Genomic DNA, 24149 nt, shown 5'->3' on the forward strand with positions numbered 1-24149 from the left:
CTACGATCCAGCCCAAAGTCCTACCAGGGTAAGAATAGATCCTGTGGGAGATGCTTTGCCCATTTCATTTTTAACTCTCTCAAGGGACAGAGCTTCACAGTTTTGTTTAGAGACACTATTTTGCATTTTAATTTCACCAGTGGGAAGTTAATACATATATAAATTATGAGGTCTCATGTGTTCCCATTTTCATCCCAAGAGGATGTTAGGCTTTTTGTAAAATGGCTAAATAATTCTCTGGGTTCTGCCCCCCATTTAAACCAATGTTTGTCTTGATTTGTGATCCAAATTTTGCTGCTGTTTTGCCTGAGGATTGAGCTTAATTTCTGCAAGAGAGGCCAGAGTCCTTGACTGTGCAGGCAGGAAGAAAACCCATCTTGGCTCCTGCCCAACACCACACTTTGGGTACCTGGCTCAGCACCCCATGTGAGGGGCAGGGCCATCCATGGGAGATCCAGATCCTTGTGGTGCCTTTTGAGAGATCCTGACATCTTCCCAATTTCCCCCCAAATAGGAACCTTTTCATCTAGGACTTATTCAGCCTTGTGTCCATGCAGGAGGTACCTTATTGGGTATTTTTACACCCTTCAAATTGGTTCACGTGCAGAGAAGGCTGCAGGAATCTGTGTCCCAAATAATAAGGATAGGGAATGGCCACCTCAGCCAGTGCTTAGGAGAGCTGGTGAAAAGCACACAAACCCCAACAGCCCCAAAATGTCAAGACTGAGTAGCTGAGCCTCAGAAAGTGTATTTAAGGAATGTGGCCTCTCTGACAGAGATGGACCAAATGCCCACATGGATTGCCCCCTCTAATATTTTAAGCAATTTCTACGGGCAGAATTCTTGTGATGTGGGAGCGGATGTCAAACCAGGATATCTCAACTCAGAATAGATGTGTGCTCATAGCTTTGGGTCAGGCAGTGACGTGTGGTGGAGTTAGAGCCTCCAGGAACTCTTCAAGTTGTAAGAACTACAAAGCTCCTGGTTTTTCACTGGTGCTGTTCACATGGGACAGAATGACCTCTCCAGAAAGCCCTTCCAACAGCAGCCGCAGTCTCTCTCAATAGCATTTAATAGCTACCCATAGAGAAAATTACACTCTATTTAAAAGGCCAGAAAAATCATCTTCAGTTTAACTCTGCTGACTTTGGTAGAATTACACCAAAAATGAGTTCTGTCTGATATCCTTTCCCATACTAACGTTCAATAGCTGGGCATAAAAAGCCTTTCCAAGGCAGATTAAACAAGTCCAAATGGTGAAATATTCTTTTAATTTTCCTTCACACACGTTATTTTAGGTGTAGCTTGGAACTCTGCCCTTACGAGAAGCATCTCTTTAAATATTTATACAGCATCAATATGTAGCCACCTTCATACGTTTTTAATGATATGTTCCTTTCTAAATTAACCATTAGGTAACCCTGTCCTATAGTGTTCTGTATTTTGCACTGCATTTACGCTACCCTTGGATTTTTATTTTTTTATTTCTCCGTGGAACAATGAAGATGTCAAGGCAAGGCCCAGGGGCACCATGGAAATCGAATTCTTGGAGCACCACTGCTGTTGCCATGTGGACACGCACTCAATAGCAACACTGTGCTGCTCTGCAAGCCAAGGGGATGCAGCCCCAGCCCGACTGCTGGGCTGTGGCAGTTCAGTGCCAGAACAACGGCAGCTCCTCGCTCCTGGAAATGTAATTCCCAGGAAAATATTGAAGCAAACCCAAGCGGAGAAGGGACAGGAAGAGATATCTCCATTTCAAGGTTCTCCTTGAGAACCAGTAGGTTTCTGAATTTTCCAGAGGTTTTTCTCTTTTTTTCCTTCTTAATTGTGTTATTAAGATGCTACAATGTGCCAAGGTGTACAGGATAAAGCCCAACACTGTCAACTGAGTCAAAGATCTTTTTCTCATGATCTCCTTGCTCAGCCCTGATTCAGCCTGAAAACTCACAGATGAGTAAAATTGTTGGTACAACCCATGGGTTTTTATAACTCTGGGATTTTTGCGTCCTGTTTAATTACACCACTATCATAGCAAAGCAGTTTCTGCAGAAGCTGCTCATGGCTTGTTTCCCCTCCCTCCCAAGGGGACCACAAGAGATGGCTGCACCCTGAGATCACGGCTGCAGAACCAAACACTTAGCAAAGCCTCAGCAGACAGACAGACAGCACCCCTGAAAAAAAAAAAAAAGAGACATCAGAGTTTATCCTGTGCCCTGTTATACTGAAAGTATTCCCACACATTGCTTTGCAAAGAAGAGTTTCACCCTTTAGAGCTGGAATCCAACCTCTACTCTGAAGGAGCCTTACTTACCCTGTACTTGTTTTGTAAGTAAGAGCTTCAGTTAAGTCAGCAGAGATTTTGTCTGAGAATAATGGGCTCAACAAAATACTGAAATGCAATTTCCATGAGTTGCAGGGTATTGAAGGCAGAGATTGAGTCACCAGCAGTGCCCTTCCAGCGCCTGAGCGGTTCCACGGAACACGTCGCGAATCGGTCCCAGGCAGAATATCACCGTCTCCTACAATGCGGATAAGGCACTGTGTAAAAGGCACAGGGGTATTTTTCTGTCTTCCCTCCAGTGAAGCAAATCTGCTAGGGTTTAGCTGCGGCAGTGACTTGGTTACTGGGTTTTTAAATGTACTGGTAAAGGGACATTGTTTGCTCCAAACAAAAGCCGCCTGGGCTTGGCATTCCTTACGGTTGCCTGAGGAAAAGATGCCAGGCAGCAGCTGAAATCCAGCAAACTGCTCCCTTCCATCACGGGAATGACAAGGTATGGCCAAGCTGAACTTGTGCTGTTATTCGAGGCTTTTCTTTGGGTTGCAGAGGCAATTTTTTTTTTTTTTTTTTAATTTTTTGGTGTTTGCTGCAAATATGTTTAAATTCTCTCTGGTTTTGAGGCAAGTAGTCAATGCATCTGAAGTGCATACTTGACATATGTTTCTTTTCACATGCTGTCCTCCATTCATTTCATGCAGCAGATGCTCAGTTTACCACTTTAAATGTATTCTTATTTACTAGAAATTATTTTAGAAAATAGCTGTTTGGAACTAAACATTTCCAGCCCTTCTTTTGGGTGCAGGGAGCTCCTTTTTGCAGCTGTCCTGGGTGGCTGCATGCAGATGTTGACAGGTTAATTTGCATTTGAAGAGCTGGATGCAGTGAGCTAAGCAAGGGTTTTTCTTCCCTGCCTCTGAAGGCAGTCACTTCACATTCCTTGCCAAATTTAGCCCCAATGCTACTCTTCTTAATTAGCTAGAGCAACATCCAAGCTGAGTTTGGCCCATTGTTAGCTGGCCATTTATTACAGGGTTGAATTAAACCCCTTGGCCATGTAGAAGAAAGGCTCTTATTCTGAAAATTGATTGTACCAAAGTGAAACACAAGGACACCCCTAATTCACAGCAAGGTGGTAGGTACAAGCTGGTTTATCTGATTTCCTCTATCCTGTTGCCAGAAACTGCAAGTCCAACCTGGTTTTCCTGCCTGCTGCACACTGCCGGGGTCAGAAATGGCTTAGTAAAAAGGGAGTCCTGGTGTTAAGAACAATGTGCAGCTCAGACTGCTCAATCCCCCTTCCCAGAGAGTATTCTTTCTCTTCTTGTTGTGGGTTTCTTTTTTCCCTTTAAAATAAGTTTATATCAAGACTTTGAGCACAAAGACCCAGATTTAGACTTCAGTCCCTTCCATGGCTACAGGAAAAGGCAGAAGTCCTGATCCACAGCCCTTCTTTCAGCCTCTAGGAAGTGTTGCTGCTGGTCTTTCATGTGCCTGATCCATCCACATCGGCTCAAAGCTCAGTTTAGCAGAGACCAAAAGTTTCCACACTGCAGCAGGGAGAAGAGCTGGCATTCAAAGAGCTGGCATTCAAAGAGCTGTAGCCCTGTCGCCACCAAGGCCCCCACATTTTGCTTCCTCTTTGGTTTATTTTCTTCCTTTTAGATGTTACAAAGCTGTCAAGGAAAGGTACATCCATTGGGTATTAGAGCACTGAGCTGAACCTACAGAGACATGGGAAGACATAATTAATGTTTTTCCTGTTTTTTTCCACCTTTTTTCACCACACTTCTGTGCTTCCCTGCCATGTCCCTGCCATGCTCTGCTGTGGGCAGATGCTGGTCTCACTTCTCCCCCCATAATCTGGGTTTCAGCTCAGTTTGCTGTGCATCCCCCTGGCCGAGGCTGCCATGGGGACAAAGTTACCCACCTGAGGGACAAAGTTACCCTTCTGAATTTATCAGTTTTGATGTCCATTTGCAGGCGTTAAATGAACACTAGTAACACATTGGATTCAGCCTCCATTCCTGGCAAAATTCTTCCTGGTCACAGTCAAATGCAAACTAATTCCTCACCCCAGCTGTGCATGAGGCAGGTACTGGCACAGTGCACTGTCTTAAAGTGTTTGCTCCAGTTCATCATCTGCATGACACATGAAGCTTTTCTTGGAGATATCTTTGGGTTTTCTACGTAAGAACTTAAGGGGAGGGGATGGGAATGGAGAATGTTGCTGTTAGACAGGCATGATTCAGGTACCCATGGTGACAGGAGATCATTGTCACCAGCACAAGGAGATTACCTTATACAAGAATAACTAAGAATAGAATTTTTGACCTTCAATATTTCCTTATCTGTAAATATTAGATCTGTGGAGCAGTGCAGCCCTGCTTGTCAACAAGAAGAAATAAAAGAAAAATAAAACTAATTTAAAACCCCACAGTGGCAGTAGAATAAATTCATACATTTATCATTTCAGAGGTTCCGATCACTCCTGCCTCTTTCCTGCAAGGTTTAAATGATTACATATTTTTTTAATGTTATGTTTACTCTCCTGAGAATAGAACACACTTTACAGAAGCTCATATGGATGAAAAAGCATTTTCCTTTTGCACTGTTGCTCACAGTTGACACACACAAGCCTACACCTTGAGCTTTCTAAAACCTTGGTTCATACCACCATCAAATATATTCATGAAATATTTAGAAATTTATTTTTAAGTCCTTAAAAGTTGAATGTTTATTAATTGAACTTCAACTTTAAGAAATATCATGAAACTCAGTATTTGGTGCAAGACTTTATCTAGTCCAGTAAAAGGGGCAGATTCTTCACAACACTTGCACCTGCCCCTGCTCCTGCCAGCGCTAAAATTTGAGATATTTGAATGAAAAAAGATCCTTAAAGTGAAGAAATGCAGGATGAGGTTCTAAGCTTACCATAACAGCTGGAAAGAACCTTGTAAAATGAAATTCAGCATCTGCTTCTATAGATGTCTCAGGTTTTAAGTTTCTGAGACAGAGGGTAATTTTTAAGCAGAATTTTAACTTGCACATACATGAATTATTTCTAGTGACTGGCTCAAAAATAGTGATTTGAGCCTGTGCAATGTGTTCACACAGGGCTGGAGCGTGCCCAGGCAGCCTGGCCAGGCCTGGGGACACAAAACTTTCTGTGCATACCTGGACCACATACCCCGCCTTGGGTCAGGTACCGTGGGCTGGGGACATGCTCTATGTGTCCCTTGTCCCTTCCTGGGCATAGGAAAGGACAAGGAAATGGCCAGAGTTTGGGGTGCAGACATCTCGCTGAGGTCTGAGCCATAGTTTGGGGTCACTGGAGGCCAAAGGCAAAGTGCTGTCCCCCAAGAGCAGGGGCTCATTGTGCTGTGTGACTCAGAGGTGCAGCTGTCACAGCCTCAATGGCTCCTCCTGTGATGGGAGTGGCTCAGGCACCGTGTTGGGACTGGGCTTCAATTCACCATCCAAGTCGTGGTGCTCAGGCTTCTCGTTTGCTTCACGAGGAGAAAGGACTTAGTACTTCTCTGAGAAGGAAAAGGAGGCTGTGGTGTAGGAAAAGCAGCTCCCAGGTTCTCACTCGTGAGAGCACTGCTGGGAAAAAAAATCCAAGAAACACATTTAAAGCACAAGGGGATGGCACTATCTCTGCTGTAGCCCCCCAGAAGTCCATGAAGGAACCCCTGGTGTATCCAGCATTTCCAGGTTAGCAGGACACGTCAGGTAGGATTGTGGGGAGCTGCTACAGAAAAGCTCTGATGTCTCATGAGGGTACAGCTCTCCTACTCCAGAGCCTGCAGGAGCAGGTCTGCAGAGGGGTTTAGGTGATGCTGTGGCCAAAAAGTCAACCAAACCCCAGTGTCCTGGACAATAAATGACACTGGAGAGCAGAGCATAGGAGCTGGACCCTAATGCTGAGTGGGCTGACATCAGACCTTCCCTTTACAACCCACAGGGCCAATGTTTGGGGGCCATGCTTATCCTGAGGGATGGACATCACATCTCTGAGTAATCTGGATGGAGTCAGCAGTGCAGGAGTGCAAGGCACATCCCTCCCAGGGCACTGGCGCTGCCCTGGCAGCACCATCAGAGTTAAATTACGTGGCAGATACTCACTCTCCAGTAGGTATTTGCTGGCCATAACTCGGTGATTCCAGTCTGTAGAGCAGAAGTAATCCACAGTCACTAGGCAAACTTTGTCCAGAGCTTATTTGGGAGAGAAAGCCCTGCTGCATCGGCAGTGCTGGGTGCAGGAGAACTGCTGGAGCCAGGTGATGTTTCAATATGACTGAGTATTTTTAGAGCCATCCTATAGTGCAGGATTTTTAACTTCCATTTCACAGCCCTTGAAGCCTGGCAAACTTTCATTAACATTTGATGCCTTGAAGTCATGCAAGGTCTGGGGGGAAAGGGAGGGGAAGGAGGAAAAAGGAATACACCTTTTTGGAACGTGTAGTTTGCGAAGTTGCTGGGGAGCTGAGGAAAAGCCTCCAGTCTCTCCTTTTTGTACCAGGGGGTTTTAAAGGACCCCAACCATTCAGAAAACAAAGCTAGAATTCCAAACCATGGCTGGGTGGAAGAGTCTTAATTAACACGTGGAATACCTGGAGTCTCTCTGGCCCTTGTGGAGCTGAACCCCACCACCTTGCAAGGATTATGCCTCTCTTCTTTGCCCATTATTAGGCAACTTTGCTCATATAGGGCTGTTTGACCTAGAAATCCCCAAATCATTTATAAGCCATCACGCATCCATCCTCAAGCAGAGAACACAGGCCATGGAGAAGTCAAAGGATGTGCTCCCATTTCCCACTGCCCTCACTGCCATTTCTGCTCAGTGCAAAGTAAGGCTTTTTTGCCCAAAGTTATAACCAATGAAAACAGTGCTTCCCTGGCTACAAGGCAGACTTTCAACTGGAAAATAAGTTAACAGAAACTCTATTTTTCCCCCCTGTAAATATACACACATACACACACACACACACACACACACACACAGCGTCTCTTTGTGCACAAAACTGAGATATTTCATAGGCTGAGGGAGTAGGAAGAAGAGACATATTTTTGTCTCCTTGGCAAAAATATATTGGCAGCATATCACTGAGTTGTAAAGATTGAGTAAGTACCAGAGCATGGCCCCATTAAGCGGGTTTTAGAAAGCTGCCCTTTGGCTGCCCTGGCCTGTCTGCCAGGGCCATTACAGGGACACTGCCCTGGGGGGACTCAGCCTGAGGGGCTCCAAACAGCCCACCCAGGCTCCTGAGGAGGAAGAGGAGGTTGCACTAGCTGGAAATGAGAAGCTACCAGCTCTGCATCATGCCAGACGAAGTGTCTGAAGGGGAGAGGAGCTGTAAATCTCCCCCTGGGCATGGCAGCGTTCCCGGGCAGTCAGAGCTGCTGCCTGACTCCTGATGGGGACCTGTCAGGAGGTCTCACCAAGGCAGTGACAGACTGGTGCTCTCCTGCTTTCAAAACTCAGGGGGAAATCTGGTCCCCAAAATGTTCTTATCCAAGGGCGTGGAGGGCTGAGGGGGAAGGAGTCAGTGGCACATCAGCCACCACAACCCGCCTTTTGTCCAGTCTTCCCAGCAAAAGGAAAATGTTTTGGTTTTCTCCTCCCAATTGTAAACACTCCCAGCTGCTTCCATGCCATCCTAGGACAGCAAAAGGCAGTGAGCATTTCTGGTTACAATGGCAGATGTGCCTGATGATGGTGACGGCTGGGACTCTCAGATACATTATTTAAAGGAAATTCTGAGATTCTAAATTGGACTGCTCAAAGCTCCCACCACCGCTATCCTTCCCCAGTGCAGGTAGAGACATTTCATAGTAAAACACAATCCTGAAATACTGAAAGTAAACTCAGAAATCTTGACAATAAAATATTTATGAGTCTGTGCTTTGGTGCATTGTAATTTTGCATGATATGTTTTGCTTTTCAAGACTGACTAGATTAAGGCTCTTCTGATTCATTAAACACATTTTCCCAAATGCTGTTTCGACAAATATTGTTGGGTCATTGTGTTTAGTTGCATTTATTAGCTGGTGTAACAAGGAACTTACATCTTCCATAAACCTGAGAGGAACCTGCTTAAATGTGTTGCTCTGAATCTCAGCAGAGAAGAAAACAGTTCTCATGAATAATTAAAGCTTAAAGAGGTCATGCTGGTTTTGCAGCCTCATTTTTATTTTTCGCTGCTTAGTTTGCATTAGGAAATAGGAAGTATCAGGTGTAGGAGCCAAATGGAATCTCTTCTGCATGTGTTCATTTAAACAGATCTATTTGGTAGCCATCTCCATTTTTATGTACTAGGTCATTTGTTAGCTGTAATAATTTAAATCACTCCTGGGAATTAGAAGTTCAAGGCTTTTAATTTTTTTTCAGGAAGTTGCTATGCATCCCTCTGCCTTCTGGCAGGAAGGGGTACCAGCTCCTCAGCCAGGCAGGGCTGGGATGCAGGCAGAGATGGGATGCAGGCAGGGCTGGGATGAAGGCGGCGCTGCTCAGGAAGGACCTGGGTCACCATCTGGTCCCCATCTCCACAGGCCCCTCCAAGCAGCCAAGCCCCTGCTCTCCTCCCAGTCCCCCTGCTCACCTCCAGCCACCCCATGCCCACCCTTCCCCTCTCTTCCTCAGCTTTCTCTCCCGCTTTCTTCTGAGCTCCTTTTCTTCCTCTTCTGTGAACAACTTCCCATTCCTCCACATTCTGCTCCAAAGTGCTCCTTTGCTCTTTTTCTGGTCCTTTGCTCTTTTTTCACATTGCTCTCCGCCTTCCTCCACGAAGGTGCAGAACCTCTCAGGTTGCATGTACTGCTGGGAACCAGGAATAACCAAGTCAGTAGTAACTCTAATTCAAGTTAAAATCCTGCATGCTGCCTTTATATTCCCTTCCAGGGTTTAACAATTGTGAAATATTTTTGTTCCTTTCCTTTTTTCCCACTGGAACCTGCTCAGCCTCTCCATCAGCTCTGCTATTTGTTCCCAAGGTTAGACGTTAGCCCTGGGTATTCAGCTCAACAACCCACACAGCACTAATCTCTCCTGGTGGAGTGTCTTTCGCACTAATACATCATGCAGATGATTACTGAAACCTTTGTCTTGCATTTCCCAAATCCAGCCATCAGCAGGGTTTGGCAGTTACACGCCTTTCTCCCAACCTTTAGATTCCCTGTTGTCATCTGCCTTGTTTCTGTCCCGCATCACTGATTGTGCATGATCAATCTCTAGAGGCTTAGCTTCTATGTATAACTCAACAAGCTGGCAGAGGAGCCAGGAAGACTCATTTGTGTGCTCCAAAACGAATGGAGATCCAGCTCAAGGTCACTGCATTCCAAAGACAGACACATTACAAGCATTCCTTCCAACTAAAATGGTTTATGGAGTGCTATTTCCCTATTGCTTCTTCAATATCCAACTATTTTCTGAATGCCACCATCTTATGATGAATCTCCATGGATTGAAGAGATGTGGAATCACTACAAGATTCCATGAGTGTCCAAATATCCTGCATATTCCTAATCACTTCACTAGCAAGGTCCTATATCAATACTTTCCAGTGTAACCCTCATGCTTTTTTCATTAAAAAACCCAACTTTGCCATGAGCCAATGACATGAATGAGCCAAAAGAAAGTTTGTAGAGGAAGTTTAGCTCTAGATGTCAGATTAGAGACATTCCCTGCTATTGGAGCAGACAATAACTCATTTAATGCAGAGAGGTAATTATTTAGTGCCTTGCAAGCTTCTGCTACAACAAGAGAGTTCACCATCAACAATCAGAATCATCAGTAATCAATTCTCAATATTGATTGCATCAATATTATGAAGCATCACCTTATTAATAAAATATCAATGGTATGAACCATTAATATGAATCATTTTTTCTACTAACTAGATCTGGAAGGTTTTTCCATTAGAGAAGAAGACACCAGGTGCACCCTGTGTGTGTTACTCCAAAAATCTGCAAGGATTACCTAGGTCCTCATTCTGGAGAGTTGTTTCTTAAGTTTTAGACAGCTGTATGCCAGCTGCAAACCTTGCCTGATGTGAAATGAAAATGTTTCAGAAAATGGAGAAAAAAATGGCAGTTTAAGAGCATCTAAAAGTAGAAATTAAGACTAGGAAGGTAATAGCTGGAGGTTGTGCATGTGTGAAAGTTGAAGTGGCAGAAAATACAGGGGATTAAGCATCACACATTGCACTGGGTGTGTTTCAGGTAGTTCAAGAAGCACCCCAGAGGTGACCATGACAGTGACTCAAATTATAAACTCAGTAGAAACTCTGAAGAGACATCAATGTCCATTTCCTTAAATTCACCCTCCCAGGAAGTTCTGAGCCATGAGACAGGATTTGTAGACATGCTGTCATCCTAAAAGGTGAAACCATCCAGTTGATCGCCATGTTAATGAGGGGGAACTGATGACTTACCGAAAGACGGGAAACCATATGGATAAAGACCAAACTACCCCTTAAGGGAAACTTGATTCCAATTGTGCAAATACAGGAAAAAGGCACAGTTTGACATTGTGAAAATAAACATGATTTGTCATTTTGCAGCATGTGAACTTCACCAGGCAAAACGAGGGTCTGTTCTCAGAACTGCTTCCAGTACCGTTTGGGACTTCAGCCCTCTCACAATGACTGATGGACTGGCAGCAGCCTCCCTGGATGAGCAGGCTTTGGACTATTCAATTTGTGTCAGGGTCAAGAATACTGGGGGGAAATAATAGATTTTGGTCCAAATCCTGGCTAGCATTCAGGCCAGCACCATTTATTTCCCGCACTGAGGTGTTGGAGTGGTGATGGTCACTGTGGGGCTATTCACAGTTGAGAAAAACAAGTCAGTCTCTGACATATTATGCCAAAAGCACTGCCAGTTACTAAAGTACCTCTTTAAATTAAGGTGTTTGGAGCCAGAATGTAAGTAAGAGCTGGAAACACATTGGAGGATGACTCTCAGTTCAGAGCTCTGATGGATGAAGGCTCTCACCTAAGAAGCCAACACCAGCTCCTCAAGTGTTAGACTAATTTTAGCTAAGGTAGAAAAGCCAACTACAGAACTCGAATGGAGGTTTCTATCCAAGCTCCAAATTCACTTTAAAAGGACAAGGAGGATTATATCAGCCACCCAGAAACAGCCTCAGCGATGTGGCAGCAGAGCAAAATATGGAAGTGAGTGGTGAGAAAAACTTCTGGGCTGCCGGGATAAAGGACTGTGGCAGGAGATGCAGGACGAGATGAGGTGTGAAGGCAGAACACAGCGAGTGTGGGCTGTGGTGGTAGAGAGAAAAGCAGACACAGAGAAGTGAGTTAACAACCCCACGACAAACTAGAAATGTTGACAGTTTCTTGGGACTGAGCCAGGCATGAGAACACTCACTGTGGCAGGGCTGACTTATCTCTGACTTTAAAATCTTCCTCAAACAGCATCACCAGTGTTGCCCCAAAACAACCACGTCATACCCAGGCTGAGGAATTGCCCCTATTTCCCTGTGCAGTTGATCTACGAAATGCAAACTGAACATCAGGGCTGGAAGTTTGTTAGTCTTTCTCCCTAGAAAACACAGAGCCATTCCCTCAATAAGTTCCATAAAAAGGAACAACAAGAAAGACTAAACCAGGATCCCCTGAAATTTCCCCCACTTTTCCATCCAAGCAGCAGCACGAGAGGTTGTGGTTGATAAGGAGAAAATTGCAAATGGTAGTAGGAAGACCCTTCAGCAGCGCTCCTGGAGTTACACAGCATGCTCCATTATCTGCTGCTGGCCAAGGAAAGGCAGCTGGGAAGGGATAGGAGCACTGCTGAATAACCTCAGTCATGAATTCCATGGCCAAAATGATGGCTTATGAGACAAACATTTGAAGAAACTGGAAACTGAGTAGCCTAAACCAACACTTAACACCCAATTCTCCCCTACTCTGCTACTGTTGTGCATTTCCCTGGTACCATTGGTATTCACTGTGGTAGCACAAGGACACTTAGTACTTTTGGCAGCAGTTTTGTAATGACTGAAGAGAATTCAAAGGACAGCAGCCAGACACTGTGATGTGTTTTATTAGCTCCCAGATGTGCAGGTGAGGTGAATCTGTGGAAAATGAGTTTTGCTGCCACGGGTTTTCGAACATCACTCAAGGTCTCAAAATCTTATAATGGAACAAAAGGCTGTCATAGAATTTGAAAGTCATCTTTGGCAAAGCATCTTTTCTGAATCTGTTCATTTCTTACACAGAAATACAAATGCACGACATCTTTGATGATATTTGCCCAGCTGAAAACAGGAGGTCAGCTGCTGAGGCTGTATGTTTTCCACATGAATTATAAGTGACTGAGCATCTGTGGGCATTTCCTGGGATATCTTCTGGTGTAGATGATCCAGAATCTGGAGATGCTTTACCAGGCTGTATAAAATAGTGTTTAGTGCACCCTGGATTGCAGAACATCAAAATAACAAAGAGTATTTTGCTTAAAGAGTAAAATTGTTCCTGCCAGAATTAGAAGTCACCCCGAACAGCAGAGTTGCCCCATCCCTGGAAGTGTTCAAGGCTAGGTTGGATGGGGCTTGGAGGAGCCTGTTCTAGTGGAAGGTGTCCCTGTCCACAGCAGGGGGTGGAACAAGATGAGCTTTAAGATCCCTTCCAACCCAAACCATTCTGTCATTCCATAAACAGTGGACTTCTTTACCACCTAAGCAAGGTTCACCTTCTGCTATGGGGCCAACTTCTCTGGGAAATAGTGTGCATCCCCTGGCATCTGGAGGAGGTCAGCTAAGGCATCACATCTGGTCCACGGGAAACTCAGGAGTTTTCTAAAAGGGGTGGTTGTGACATAAAGGTCGAACTGCCCAAGTGGGAACCTTGCCAGTTGCTATTTGCGGCTGTGGAATTGGCACTCGGGACGCTGGAGGTAGCTCCTCGGCCACGCCAAGCATGAGCTCCACTGCAGTCTAAGACCACTGTAAAAAAAGCAATGCAAGCAACAGAGCAGCACAGCCTTCGTTCTGTGGGACTGTGGTGAAAAAAGGGGCTGTGAGCGGCCTCTGCTTCCAACAGAGAGGGCTTTGTCAAGGAACACCAGGGAGAGGCTGTGGACAGCAAAAGGGAATCAAATCAAGCACTGCCACAGTGCAGGCAAGTTGGGGAAAGCAGATTAGAATATTCTAAATACTGGAGAGTGGTGGTATAAGACAGTCTCTTCTCTCATAGAAAGTCTACAATAAATACAGGAGGGAGCATTTATGGAGTGAGGTTAACAGTGAGACTGAGCATGTCAGATGACAAGATAAACCCAGACCTACTCCTGGAGAAAACGTGCTTCTGCCAGGCTGGAGGGGAATGGGGAGCACTAAGAATAAAGGCCAGGCAAGAGCTCCTTGCCAGCCCCAGCTCCTCTGCAGTGCATGGGCAGCAGCAGCAGCTGCTCTGGCGTCTCCTCCAGCTCCTCAGAGCCCTCCTGAGGTACTGAGCACACCAGGAAGGTGTTCTGCCTTTAAAAGCCTTAAAGAGGAGCAAAATGGAGCAGGCATCAAATCCTGACTGGTTGTTCCTCACCTGACACCAAGGGGACTGCCAGGAAGCTCTGAGCAGTGGAAGGTCTGTAGGCAGCGGAGGGGGAGGACTGGAAAAAGGGGAAATTCATGTCACAGCAGAAGATAAGAAAATAAGAGACTTGAGGAGGAGTTTTGCTTTGCCCACCAGACAATTGAAAATAGATCAAAAGAAGAACCCAAAGGGTTTGTTTGAGATGACAGCTCCTAAGGAAGAAAGTGGAGCAAATTTCATACATTTCAACATTTTAAAATCATTTTCTTTCTGCCCGGGAAGTAGATGGGAAGCAAACAAAAGGGAGTAGGCCAGATTCTGATATCACTGGGTGAGAGAGATTTGAGTCTACTGCAGTGAAATCAGAATCTGGCCCATAAGTAGGCAGTTCCGCTCCCTGCAATGACAAACAAGTGAGTTCTGGGTTAGGGAATGACAGACAGAGAAAGAAGGAAAGGACTTCTATAAGTGAAATGCAAGATTCTTTTTTTCACAGTCTCAAGACCTGTAGAGAAACATGGTTAGGAGTAAGGATGAACTCCTTTTAAAGACTCGGCTGAGCTGAATTTGCTTTGGCCTGACCACGACACACACGGGCAGCTTGTCCTGCCCAGCTGGTTTATGGCACACTGTAGCCCACAGTTATGGGAATAAACTCCTAATCTTTTTAGGTTCTGAGCATGTTCTGGAAACAGGACCTACCCTGGCAAAAGTATGACAATAACCCCAGGTATGAGCAGTGATCTTCATCAAATTCATCAGGATGGAACAAAAATACAAACTGTCATGGGGACAAATTTCCAGGACTGGCAGGACTCCGGGGGTGTCAGACAGAATCTGTCTCAAAAACAGCCTATGCTTTGAAGTTTCCACCTCTTACAACAGCCAAACTTTTTCAAAGGCAGACACCCAATAAATGTGTATTTAACCTCCCAAGGCTTCTTCTTCTGCTGCTGGCTCCATCCTCCACGGTGGTGAAGGCGGCTCACAGCAGCATTGTGGTGTAGCAAATTCACATGAGGTGTGTTTTGCACATGACCTGCATCAATAGTTCATGATTTCTTTTATAATGACAGCATTAAACATCTCCAGGCAGAGGCTCCTGGGATCTGTGCTCATTCGAGTAACTTAAGGACAGGCTTGTGAAACTCTCAGCAACCAGCAGGAGACAAATAATCAAACTTGGAACAGTTTAACATAGACAGTTCCAAGCTACAGGAAAATCTAATGCTGTTCCTTGTGGTCTGAGGGGAGAGCTCAGGACACGAATAGCCCATTTGACCACCAGCACCACAAAGCAGGTTTTGAAAGTAAAAGGAGGTGCACCCTCGATTCCTCTTCTTGAGGGTTATTTTACAAGAGGAATGAGAAGAAAGCGAATGCAGCAGCTGCGTGTACTGTGGTGTCAGTCCAGTGAGACAGGGGAGCTGTACTGGTGGAAAATCAAACAAATGAACACAGTGCACAGATAGATATTTGTGTAGAGATGAACATTTTTTGGCATTTCTGATCTCCTTTGCTCACTATTGCTCAAATCACTCAGCAAAGGGCTTCAGAACCTGTCAGCAGAGAAATCCTCCTAAGGAAAAAAATACACAACTGTTTCTCTTCTCCCCTGGCAGAGTCCAGCACTGGGACACTCTCACTCACTATAAATAGAGGTTCTGCACTGATATCCAAGGGAAGTGTAAAGCCATGCTATTAAGGAAACCCAGTCCTGCATGACGTGCTGGGATGGACACTGTGTTCAGGCAACTTCTGTTACAACAGCCCCACTCTGCATGTCATGCTTTTCTCATGGTCTGTGATGCTATCTGTCAGTCAGCCTTCTCTGTGCTGATATATTCAGAAAACTTGTCATTTAAACATTCAGATATTCATGTGTTGCAGTAAATCAGGCTGACAGTCGGCTCTGGAACTGAAGGCACAGTATTTAATCACAGAATAGATGCAACAAGCAGAACCATTGGTCCAAATTTCCCATGGTACCTTACTAACTGCCTTATTTTTAATATACCGTCAGCTCCTTTCAACTTGTATTCCCTGTTTCCACAAGCACTTGCTGTCAAATGATCCTGAAAATAATTCTGCTCCATGCCTCCAAACCATCCCAGAAGTCCCACATTTGCCAGAAAGAAATTGGCTGGTTGGTGGGATTTTGGGGTGGATGACTGTGGGTGTATTTACCTGCCTGCAGGTGACTGCTGGAGCCAAGTGACCACTTCTGCAGCTGACATTCACAGCCCTCATTCCACTGGTGCAACTCCTTTGGGAGAATCCCCTGCTTCACACTATTAATAGTGTGCATGTGTGTGCTCCAAGTATCCACAGCTGCCCAAGAGCTGCAGGAATGTGGCATGTTGGCAGGAGAGAGCTTGATCCAAGACATTGCAAATGTCTGGTGTCCCATGAGAAAACAAGAAAGGCTTCTCTACCAGGATCCACACTCAACGTTTTACTGCATAAAGAGGGCTGGCAGTTGAAACAGTTAATGGAGCAGTAGCTCTGCAGAAGATGATGGAGAAGGAGGGAGCAGCTCGGCCCCTCTCTCCTCGAGTGTCTCCCACAGCTATCGGATATCGCCTCCTGTAAGCGCCTGCTCAGCACAGGGATATAAAAATTGCTATTGACAGAAGTCCCCCGCAGACAGGGCCCTCTGCTGCAGAGCTGCTCGAGTCTGGAGTGCTGGAAACCTATTTTAAATGACAACAGAGCAGCAATGCTATGGGAAGATCTTTTTGTGTAGAGTTTTCAGGATTAGGTCAGGGAGAAAACAAAAGTACAGCCTTGTGTTGACAAATATTGTCAGACACTTGAGGGTTCTGTTTTCCAGTGCTGATTTGTGCAAACACTTCCAGGGCATCAGGGAATGTTGTCACTGATGAACACTAATCACAGGAAATGGCTGTTCTCAAAGACATGGCTGATGTTATGGACAATAACGGGATCATGTAATGCATGGCCACCAAATTAATAAGCATTTGCATCCTAAGCATTAACTTTCACTCTCAGTCATGAAAAAAAAAAAACCCAGTGAGCAATCTGCAGTGGCAGAGGCAGGATTATTAAAGGGTCATTTGAGAAAGAGCAAGGAGAAGGCAGTATGTCATCAGAATTTGGGATCACTACTTTGATTTGCTGTTAAACCTCTATGTATTTTAAGATCTCAAACCCCAAAACAAAGCTTAATCTTCACTTAGGCACTATAGTTCCCTCCCTTATCACGTTATCCGAGTACATCACACTCTAATTATAGTTGTCTGAACAACACTTAGTGAGATTGGGAAGTACTAACCTTGCCAGAGAAGCCCTTGAACACAGAGTAGAACCAAGTCAGAAATGCTTTTTAGTTCTTAAATGCACACAGTTAAGTGTGCTGCAACCAGTGGAAAAAAAGTTGTTCTTACACTATCAACAACACTTCAGAAAATTTACCTCTTCATTATAATTAACACAGATCCTGAAGTCCTGGCTCAAAATTCAGAACAAAGATGTTGTTATTGTGAAGGAAAAAAATGCATTCTAATATTTGTATTTCTAAAAGCATCATTAAAAACATATCAGTAATCATTCAAAGAAAGGAGTAGTACTTACAGCATCTCAGTGGGATATTATATCTCGCTCTCAAGAGGTATCCAGAAGTGCTTCTCAATATTTTAGTATCTGTTAGGCAGTGATTGCAGTTTATTTACCTCTCTCTAGTGGGTACAGCAGTAGGAGTTAAATATTCCATCCTCCTCTCCCAAGGATATAAGGGACTGTATCTCCAAACTCAAGCAAGGAAGAAAATCTCTCTCCCACATCACCTCCTGGGGTGGGAAATGGCTTCATGTGCCTCAGTGACTGTGGACCAGTGGCCTTGTGTGCCTACATATTTCTTCAAGGCAGCTGCTGAGAAGCCTTCAAGGAGAGCTTCAAGGAGCCCAGACCTTGTGTAGATGCTGCAGAATGGTTGTTACTGAGTTTAACTGAGGCATTTCCTTTTCTGCCACCTCTGCCATTCTAGGGCTTTTATTCTTTTTGCATTGCTTTACATGTCAGGGCATGGAGATGGGTATTCCACCAAATCCCAGCTTTGCTTTGTTCTTACTTTTAATGTAGAAATACAACTCAGACTCTGCTGTTGTGCTTTTAGAGCTGACCACTGCTTCAGTAGCTTCTCCAGCTAGCTTTAATTTTTGCCAAATCTGAGTTTCAAAGTCCATCATTATGAAGAAAAGAGGTATTGTTACTTTTCCTAGCAAGCCTTTATTTATGCTACTTTGTGGATTGAAAGAGGCCTCAATACCCTATAAATCACCAGGGTTCTTGATAGCAACTTCAAGCCTCACTGAAAGTTTAATAAGCTGCTGCTGAATTACATTGCATTTGTTCAGTTTATAGAAAAAAGTTATCCAGTTGGCTGCTGTTACTAGCTATCAAATACCACAGACGTTAAAGAGGACCTTGAACCAGTATCTCTGGTCTGAACTACATCAAAATACTGAGGAGAATATTTTGGATTCCTAGGCATTGATACAAGTCCAAATTTCACAGTCATTTGCTATTTCTATATTTTAGCCAGATAAATAATGACCAATCAATAATGACCAATCCCAGTATTCCTAAAAACTGAAAATAAAAACTACTCTCAAATTCATCCAGTTTGTTTTGTGGGGGTTTTTTGGGGTTTTTTTTTGTTTGTTTGTTTTTTTAATGGGGGGAGGTGTGGTTATCCTGTTTTTTGCCTCTGCTAGTCTTGCTAATACTCTTTCATGTGAGAGGCTCTAAATATAAGAGCCAGGAAATCAAGATCTCATCACTGCTGTCCTGCTGGTGCATTCCTGCCCTGCAGTGGAAGGAATGGCTTCATGGCCTCTGTGAAAGTTCTGCTGAGGGGCCCATTTCACTCATCAGTTTAATTACGTTGGGCCATTTTCCAGAGCCCAAACCCCTCCATCAGTCCATCAGTGCTACAGCACAAGAGGCTTGGGGAACGTTTCAGTCTTGCAGACTTCTTGTCTGTTAAGTTCTGGAAGTGCAGTGTTTGTTTGGGCTGTTGCCATGTCTGCACTCTGTGAACGTGCAAAAGGAGCTTATGGTGGGTGCACAGAGCTCTCTCCTTCAGGCATCTCCCTTGTCTGCACTGGGAGCTTGGTGACCTGGGATACTTCTACTTTTTTATCAGCTCTGGATAAATTCAACCAATTACCTTAACATTTATTGGAGAATCATAGAATCATGGAATGGTTTGGGTTGAAAGGGATCTTAAAGCCCATTTCATTCCACACCCTGCCATGAGCAGGGACGCCTTCCACTATCCCGGGTTGCTCCAAGCCCCATCCAACCTGGCCTTGGACACTTCCAGGGATGGGGCAGCCACAGCTTCCCTGGGCGAGCACCCTCACAGGGAAGAATTTCTTCCTAATATCCCATCTAACCCTGCCTTCTGTCAGTGTGAGAAGGACACAGAATACAATACCTACAGACAGAGAAGTGTGTACAGACTGAGAGATAGTCCCACCCATACACACACAGGCACAGTCATTGGAAAGCCTATTTCCACAGGAAATTAGGATGGGAAGATTATTTAGATTTTTCCTTAATAAATAGAGAGGATAAAAATCACACTCTGAATGTATTTCCGGTAAATTGCACGCCTTAATGGAGAGACCCAGTGAAATGACCATCCAGTCTCAGAGGGTCTGTAATGCTGGGAATGATTCAGTTTCATTGCGTGAACTGCCATGAAAATTAGCACTGGGATCTTTAAAACTTGAGGTTTGGGTTGCCATGCCCAAGAGCCATCAGGAGCAACAGACTCAGTGATGGCCATCACGGGGATGCTCAGGCACACAGGCTCAGCAGGAGCAGTCCCAGCTGAAGTGCTCTCCCCACCTGGCAGCCAGGACAGGTGTGTCACTTCCAGATGTGACATGAGCCACTTACATGTTGTTCCCAGCCTTTGAAGTGCCATGCAGAGAAAGCCTGAGCCGCTGCTGCAATTAGAGCCGATACATCATTTACTGGAAGAATTAAATGCGCTGTAGTAGCAAGCCTGCAGTTGACACTCACAGGGTGCAATTTAAATCCTCCGGATTAGTAATTCTTTTGAGATCTTTGTAATCATTGGTAATAGGTAGTGAAATAAATCCACATTTATATCCTACAGACTGCAGCTGTGCTTCTGTTAAAGTAGTATTAACTAATGGGTTTTAAATCCTTCTGCCAGCTCAAGCTGTAAGCACCAAGGCTCCTGTGCAGGGATAACTCAGCCTGGGTGATGTGTTCCTAAGCAGGAGAGCACTGGTTAATGAATAATGAAAGCACCATGGCACAGTCACAGCTCAGGGCTCACTCCTGCAGGAAGCTCTCTTGGGAGAGGTCCCCATGCAGCTCCTTGTGCCACAGCAACCCAACTCCAGCTCAGACTGTGGATAACTGTGATGGGAAAGAACACAAAATGCTCATGGAAAGCTTTACCTACGTGGACAAAGTGCTGAGGTGTCCAGTTGAGTGAGGGGTTTGTCCAGCCAGCTGCAGCTTTGTCCCTTCAGGTATCAGGAGTGCACACTGTGCCCTGATTTACTGCAGAGGCTCCCAGTTAACTAAACAAATATGCTATTAAAAGCTGAGCCAACCTTGAGTGGGACATATGGGCTTAAACTGCAGGAGGAAGAGATTTATGGACTTGTTTTTGCAGCCTAGAGAGTAATTGAAGAGGCCTCAGACAATTCAGCATTTACCAGCTCTGATAAGGGAAGGCTGCACTTCACTGGCATGAGATGGGAAGGGTGATGGGAGCAAGATTGGCACTTAGAGCCCCAGCCATGGAGCAGGGACTCAGCATGACGGCCACTCTGGGAACAAAAAGATTTGCAAACCCAGTATGCTTGTAAGATAAGCACAGCACTGATAAAGTGAAGCACTTAGAGATTAAAAAACTCAAGAGAACGATATAAGTGGCTGAAGGAAAGAGCCCAGGAATCCTGGCTGTCCCTTCCTTCAGCCCAATCTGCTCAAAATTCACTACTTTAAAGATGGTTTCTTGACAGGTTAAAAAAAGCACATTTACCTGGTTCTGTTCTTTATGGGTTCTGTTTGCTTTGTTTTCATTTAGGCATCTACAAAGGGCATTGTTTCCGAATCAACCACTTCCCTGAAGACAATGACTACGACCACGACAGCTCCGAATACCTTCTCCGTGAGTGACAGTGATACCTAACACACAGATATGGCCTGAGAGGCTTCCCTGGGTGTCTGTTCTGTAGAGTTTTACTCACTGCCAGACTGGCCCAAACTGGGTTGCACAGCTCAGTGGTGGCACATGTCCAGTTCATGCTGCAGCTGACACAACCATCACCCTTGGGGAACCCAATTTCATAGTCATTGAATCATGGAATGGTTTGCGTTGGAAGGGACCTTGAAGACCACCTAGTTTCAACCCTCTTGCCATGGGGTTTCAAGGATTTTTTCCAAGGGTTTGCTTCAGCCAGACTAATGCTCATGATTTTGGTGTCCATTCTCTAAACATCATATGGCAAATTTTCAAATGAAAACTACAGCTATCATGCCCAGATTGGTGAGGATATTTTACAGAGGGAGTATTTATTGGGTTAGTGTAACAAAACAGGTTTGAGAAGTGGGTTCCAGCCCATTAGGAAGATTTACCTAATGCTTAAACCCAAACCTTACTCAAGCCTCAGCCTGTAACAGCTGCTGAGCCACCTTCCCCTGCAGTGAAATTACTGCACTGTAGGAAGGAATCTGAAATTTCTGCAGCTAACAGCAAAATCCCGGCATGAACAGGGGCTGTGGCTTCCCTACCTGGCCAGCCAGCCACTGCTGCTCCATGCTGGCATGTGATTCCCTCCAGAAGGGGCTTCATCCACCAACCCGGTGCTTGAAACAAGGGCAATTGTTTCACCTCCTCCACGTGACCATTCTCTCAGCTGATGGGAAGTCTTGGAACCCAACCATGAAACCTGCAAAGCTGAAGTTGGGTTCCCCTTCCCCAGAGGACTCCTTGCGTTGTTGTTCCTTCTGAACAAAAGAGCTGAGCAGCCAAGCTGAAGGCAGTGCCCTTTACCAGGGAGAGGAACTGCAGCTCACAAGGTGTTGGGAAATCAGGGAGCAGAGAACAATGCTGCTGGCAAGGCAGAGAACTCCTCAATTACAATATTAATTACCTGAAACACCACTTCGAGAACCACTCTGCCCTTCTGCTCACTTCTGGGCAACAACTTCTAGTTGCTAAGACACGAAGAAGGAAAAAAAATCTCCAAAAAGTTTGCCTCACCAGAAAGCCCAGATGTTTTTTCCTCTTTGCTCTTGTCAATTTAGATCAGTCATAGCACCCGGGTGACATAATTTCAGAGCTCAGGCGGAGTGTGAGCACAGCTGCATTTATCTTTTGTACAAAGCCTTGGAACTAATGTTAAATTGATGCCAAGTCAGCTTTAGGAAACAAACATTATTAGTAAAATGGAAGAGGAATTAAGTAGCATCTTGATAAAAGTACATTTTGCCTTCTTTATATGGAGAAAAGTGAGAACTGGGAAAAACGGTCTCCAGCTCCACAGTAAGACATGAGACTGGTAAATTGTTTGTAAGTGTGCTTGTGATGGGTGTTCCTAAAAGCTGTTTGCAAAAGTGACTAAGTACAGACCTTAAAAACAAGTTGGTCCAACCCTTTATGTCTTCTGCAGAATCAGTCTCCGCTGGCTCCCCCCCAGAGCAGAGCTCATCTCACAGAGTCTGCACGGAGACAAGGCTCCTTGGCTTTAACTTTCATAAGAAGAACTGCAGTTTCCCATGCATACAGTTGATTTAGAGATTACTGAAAGGTTACATGTCTAAATCCAGAGGAGATGAGCTCATACCTATATGTAATAGGGACCAAATCATTGTCTAAGACAGGAGGATATTTGCATCCTGTTTCAAAGGGACGTGAGAGCTTCCGTCCCATTTTTGCCCTCTGCAACGCCTTTGCAGTCTACTGGCTCCATATCATTCTCCACTATTTCTGGCCATTTCTTGGCACAGTTTCTCAGAGGGACATGTTGGGACTAATCCTTATTTTTCCTGCCCGGCTTAGACAAAGGCACCAACACTCATGTCTTTTGTGCTCCTGAAAGAGCAGCATGAGGGGTCTCAGCCTCTACCACTGTCCCCAATTTAACTTGGGCTTCAGGGAAATGCAAACATTGTAGTGCTAGCAGGATCGAGCCCTGGTCCAAAACCCCATGGAAATCAGTGACAAAAACGACTCATTTTAGGAGACTTTGGCCCAGGGTGTGGGTAGAGGCAGGAGTTTGGATTTTGCCCTTTGGTGTTCAAGCTGCTCCCTGCAAAACCAAGTGAACTACAGCACGGTGACAACTGACACGTGCAGAGGAGCTCAAACAAGACCCTTTCTATTGAGCCTTCCCCGTGGCAACACACGCCAATCTGCGTGTCTAAAAAAATCCCCCTCACATGCCTGTGCAGGGCCCTAGCGAGCAGCAGATGTCCCACTGCCAGCACGGAGAGCCCGCGCGGACCCCGGGCTGCTGCCGCATCCCCAGCGGCAAACGTGCCCCGACTTCCCTCCTCTCCCGCTTCCCTCCTTTCCGGCATTCCTTTGGACACACAAAACCCGAGCTGCTCCCATCCAGCATCACAGGAAACACAAGCACCTCTTCCTTTGCAGAAGGGGGATCTCATCCTCACTGTGCGCTGGGGATGTCGGCGCTCTGTTGCTCTGAGCAGGGGCACATCGTTTCAGGGACAGCTCTACAATTTCATGCCCTCCTTCCCTGCATGTTAGAGCATCCTCTTTTCAAAGCCATTCCCTCGGCTCTTGCCTTTCTGGAGATTAAAAATCCGAGCCGAGCAGGGTTTGCAGCCCCATGGGGAGGAGCAGCGCCGCGGCTCCACCGAAGGTGGTGTCACCACACATAGCGGAGCACAGCAGGCGATGCAAACCGACAGGACGGTAAACAAGGGGGGGGGAAAAGCCAGGCAGAAAGCACAAACCAGATTGCCGTAATGCTTTTTGATGTGCTGTCATTTTATTACCAGTATCAGGAGACATATGTAAATTCTACGTGGTACCTTATGAGCTTCCTTTGAAATTTCAGAGCTAAAAGTACATATTGTGAGAAAAAATATACTGTGGAGTTTTTCAGGAAGAGAACACTGTGTGTTTTGTTTCTTTTTGCAATAATTCCCTACTACCGAAAAATCATCTCTGGAGATTATTAGTACAAATTGAACAACCCACCCCCTACATTTGGCATGTCTGACAAGCTCCTTCCAATGATATCACTGAAGCATTTTGGGAAAGCTCTTTGACTTAACTG

The 24149-nt window shown here is 45.2% G+C and overlaps 1 protein-coding gene across 1 annotated transcript in view; it reads left to right on the forward strand.

The window, feature by feature from the left end:
• The window catches only part of CACNG4 (calcium voltage-gated channel auxiliary subunit gamma 4), a 39731-nt gene that overhangs the window by 11890 nt on the left and 3692 nt on the right, over positions 1 to 24149 (forward strand). Inside the window, exon 2 of the mRNA XM_069032954.1 lies at positions 20927 to 21010. Within this exon, the coding sequence (XP_068889055.1) occupies positions 20927 to 21010 (84 nt within the window). The remainder of the gene's footprint in view (positions 1 to 20926; positions 21011 to 24149) is intronic.

Source organism: Aphelocoma coerulescens, chromosome 18 (genome assembly GCF_041296385.1).
Source record: "Aphelocoma coerulescens isolate FSJ_1873_10779 chromosome 18, UR_Acoe_1.0, whole genome shotgun sequence".
Taxonomy (NCBI): Eukaryota; Metazoa; Chordata; class Aves; order Passeriformes; family Corvidae; genus Aphelocoma; species Aphelocoma coerulescens.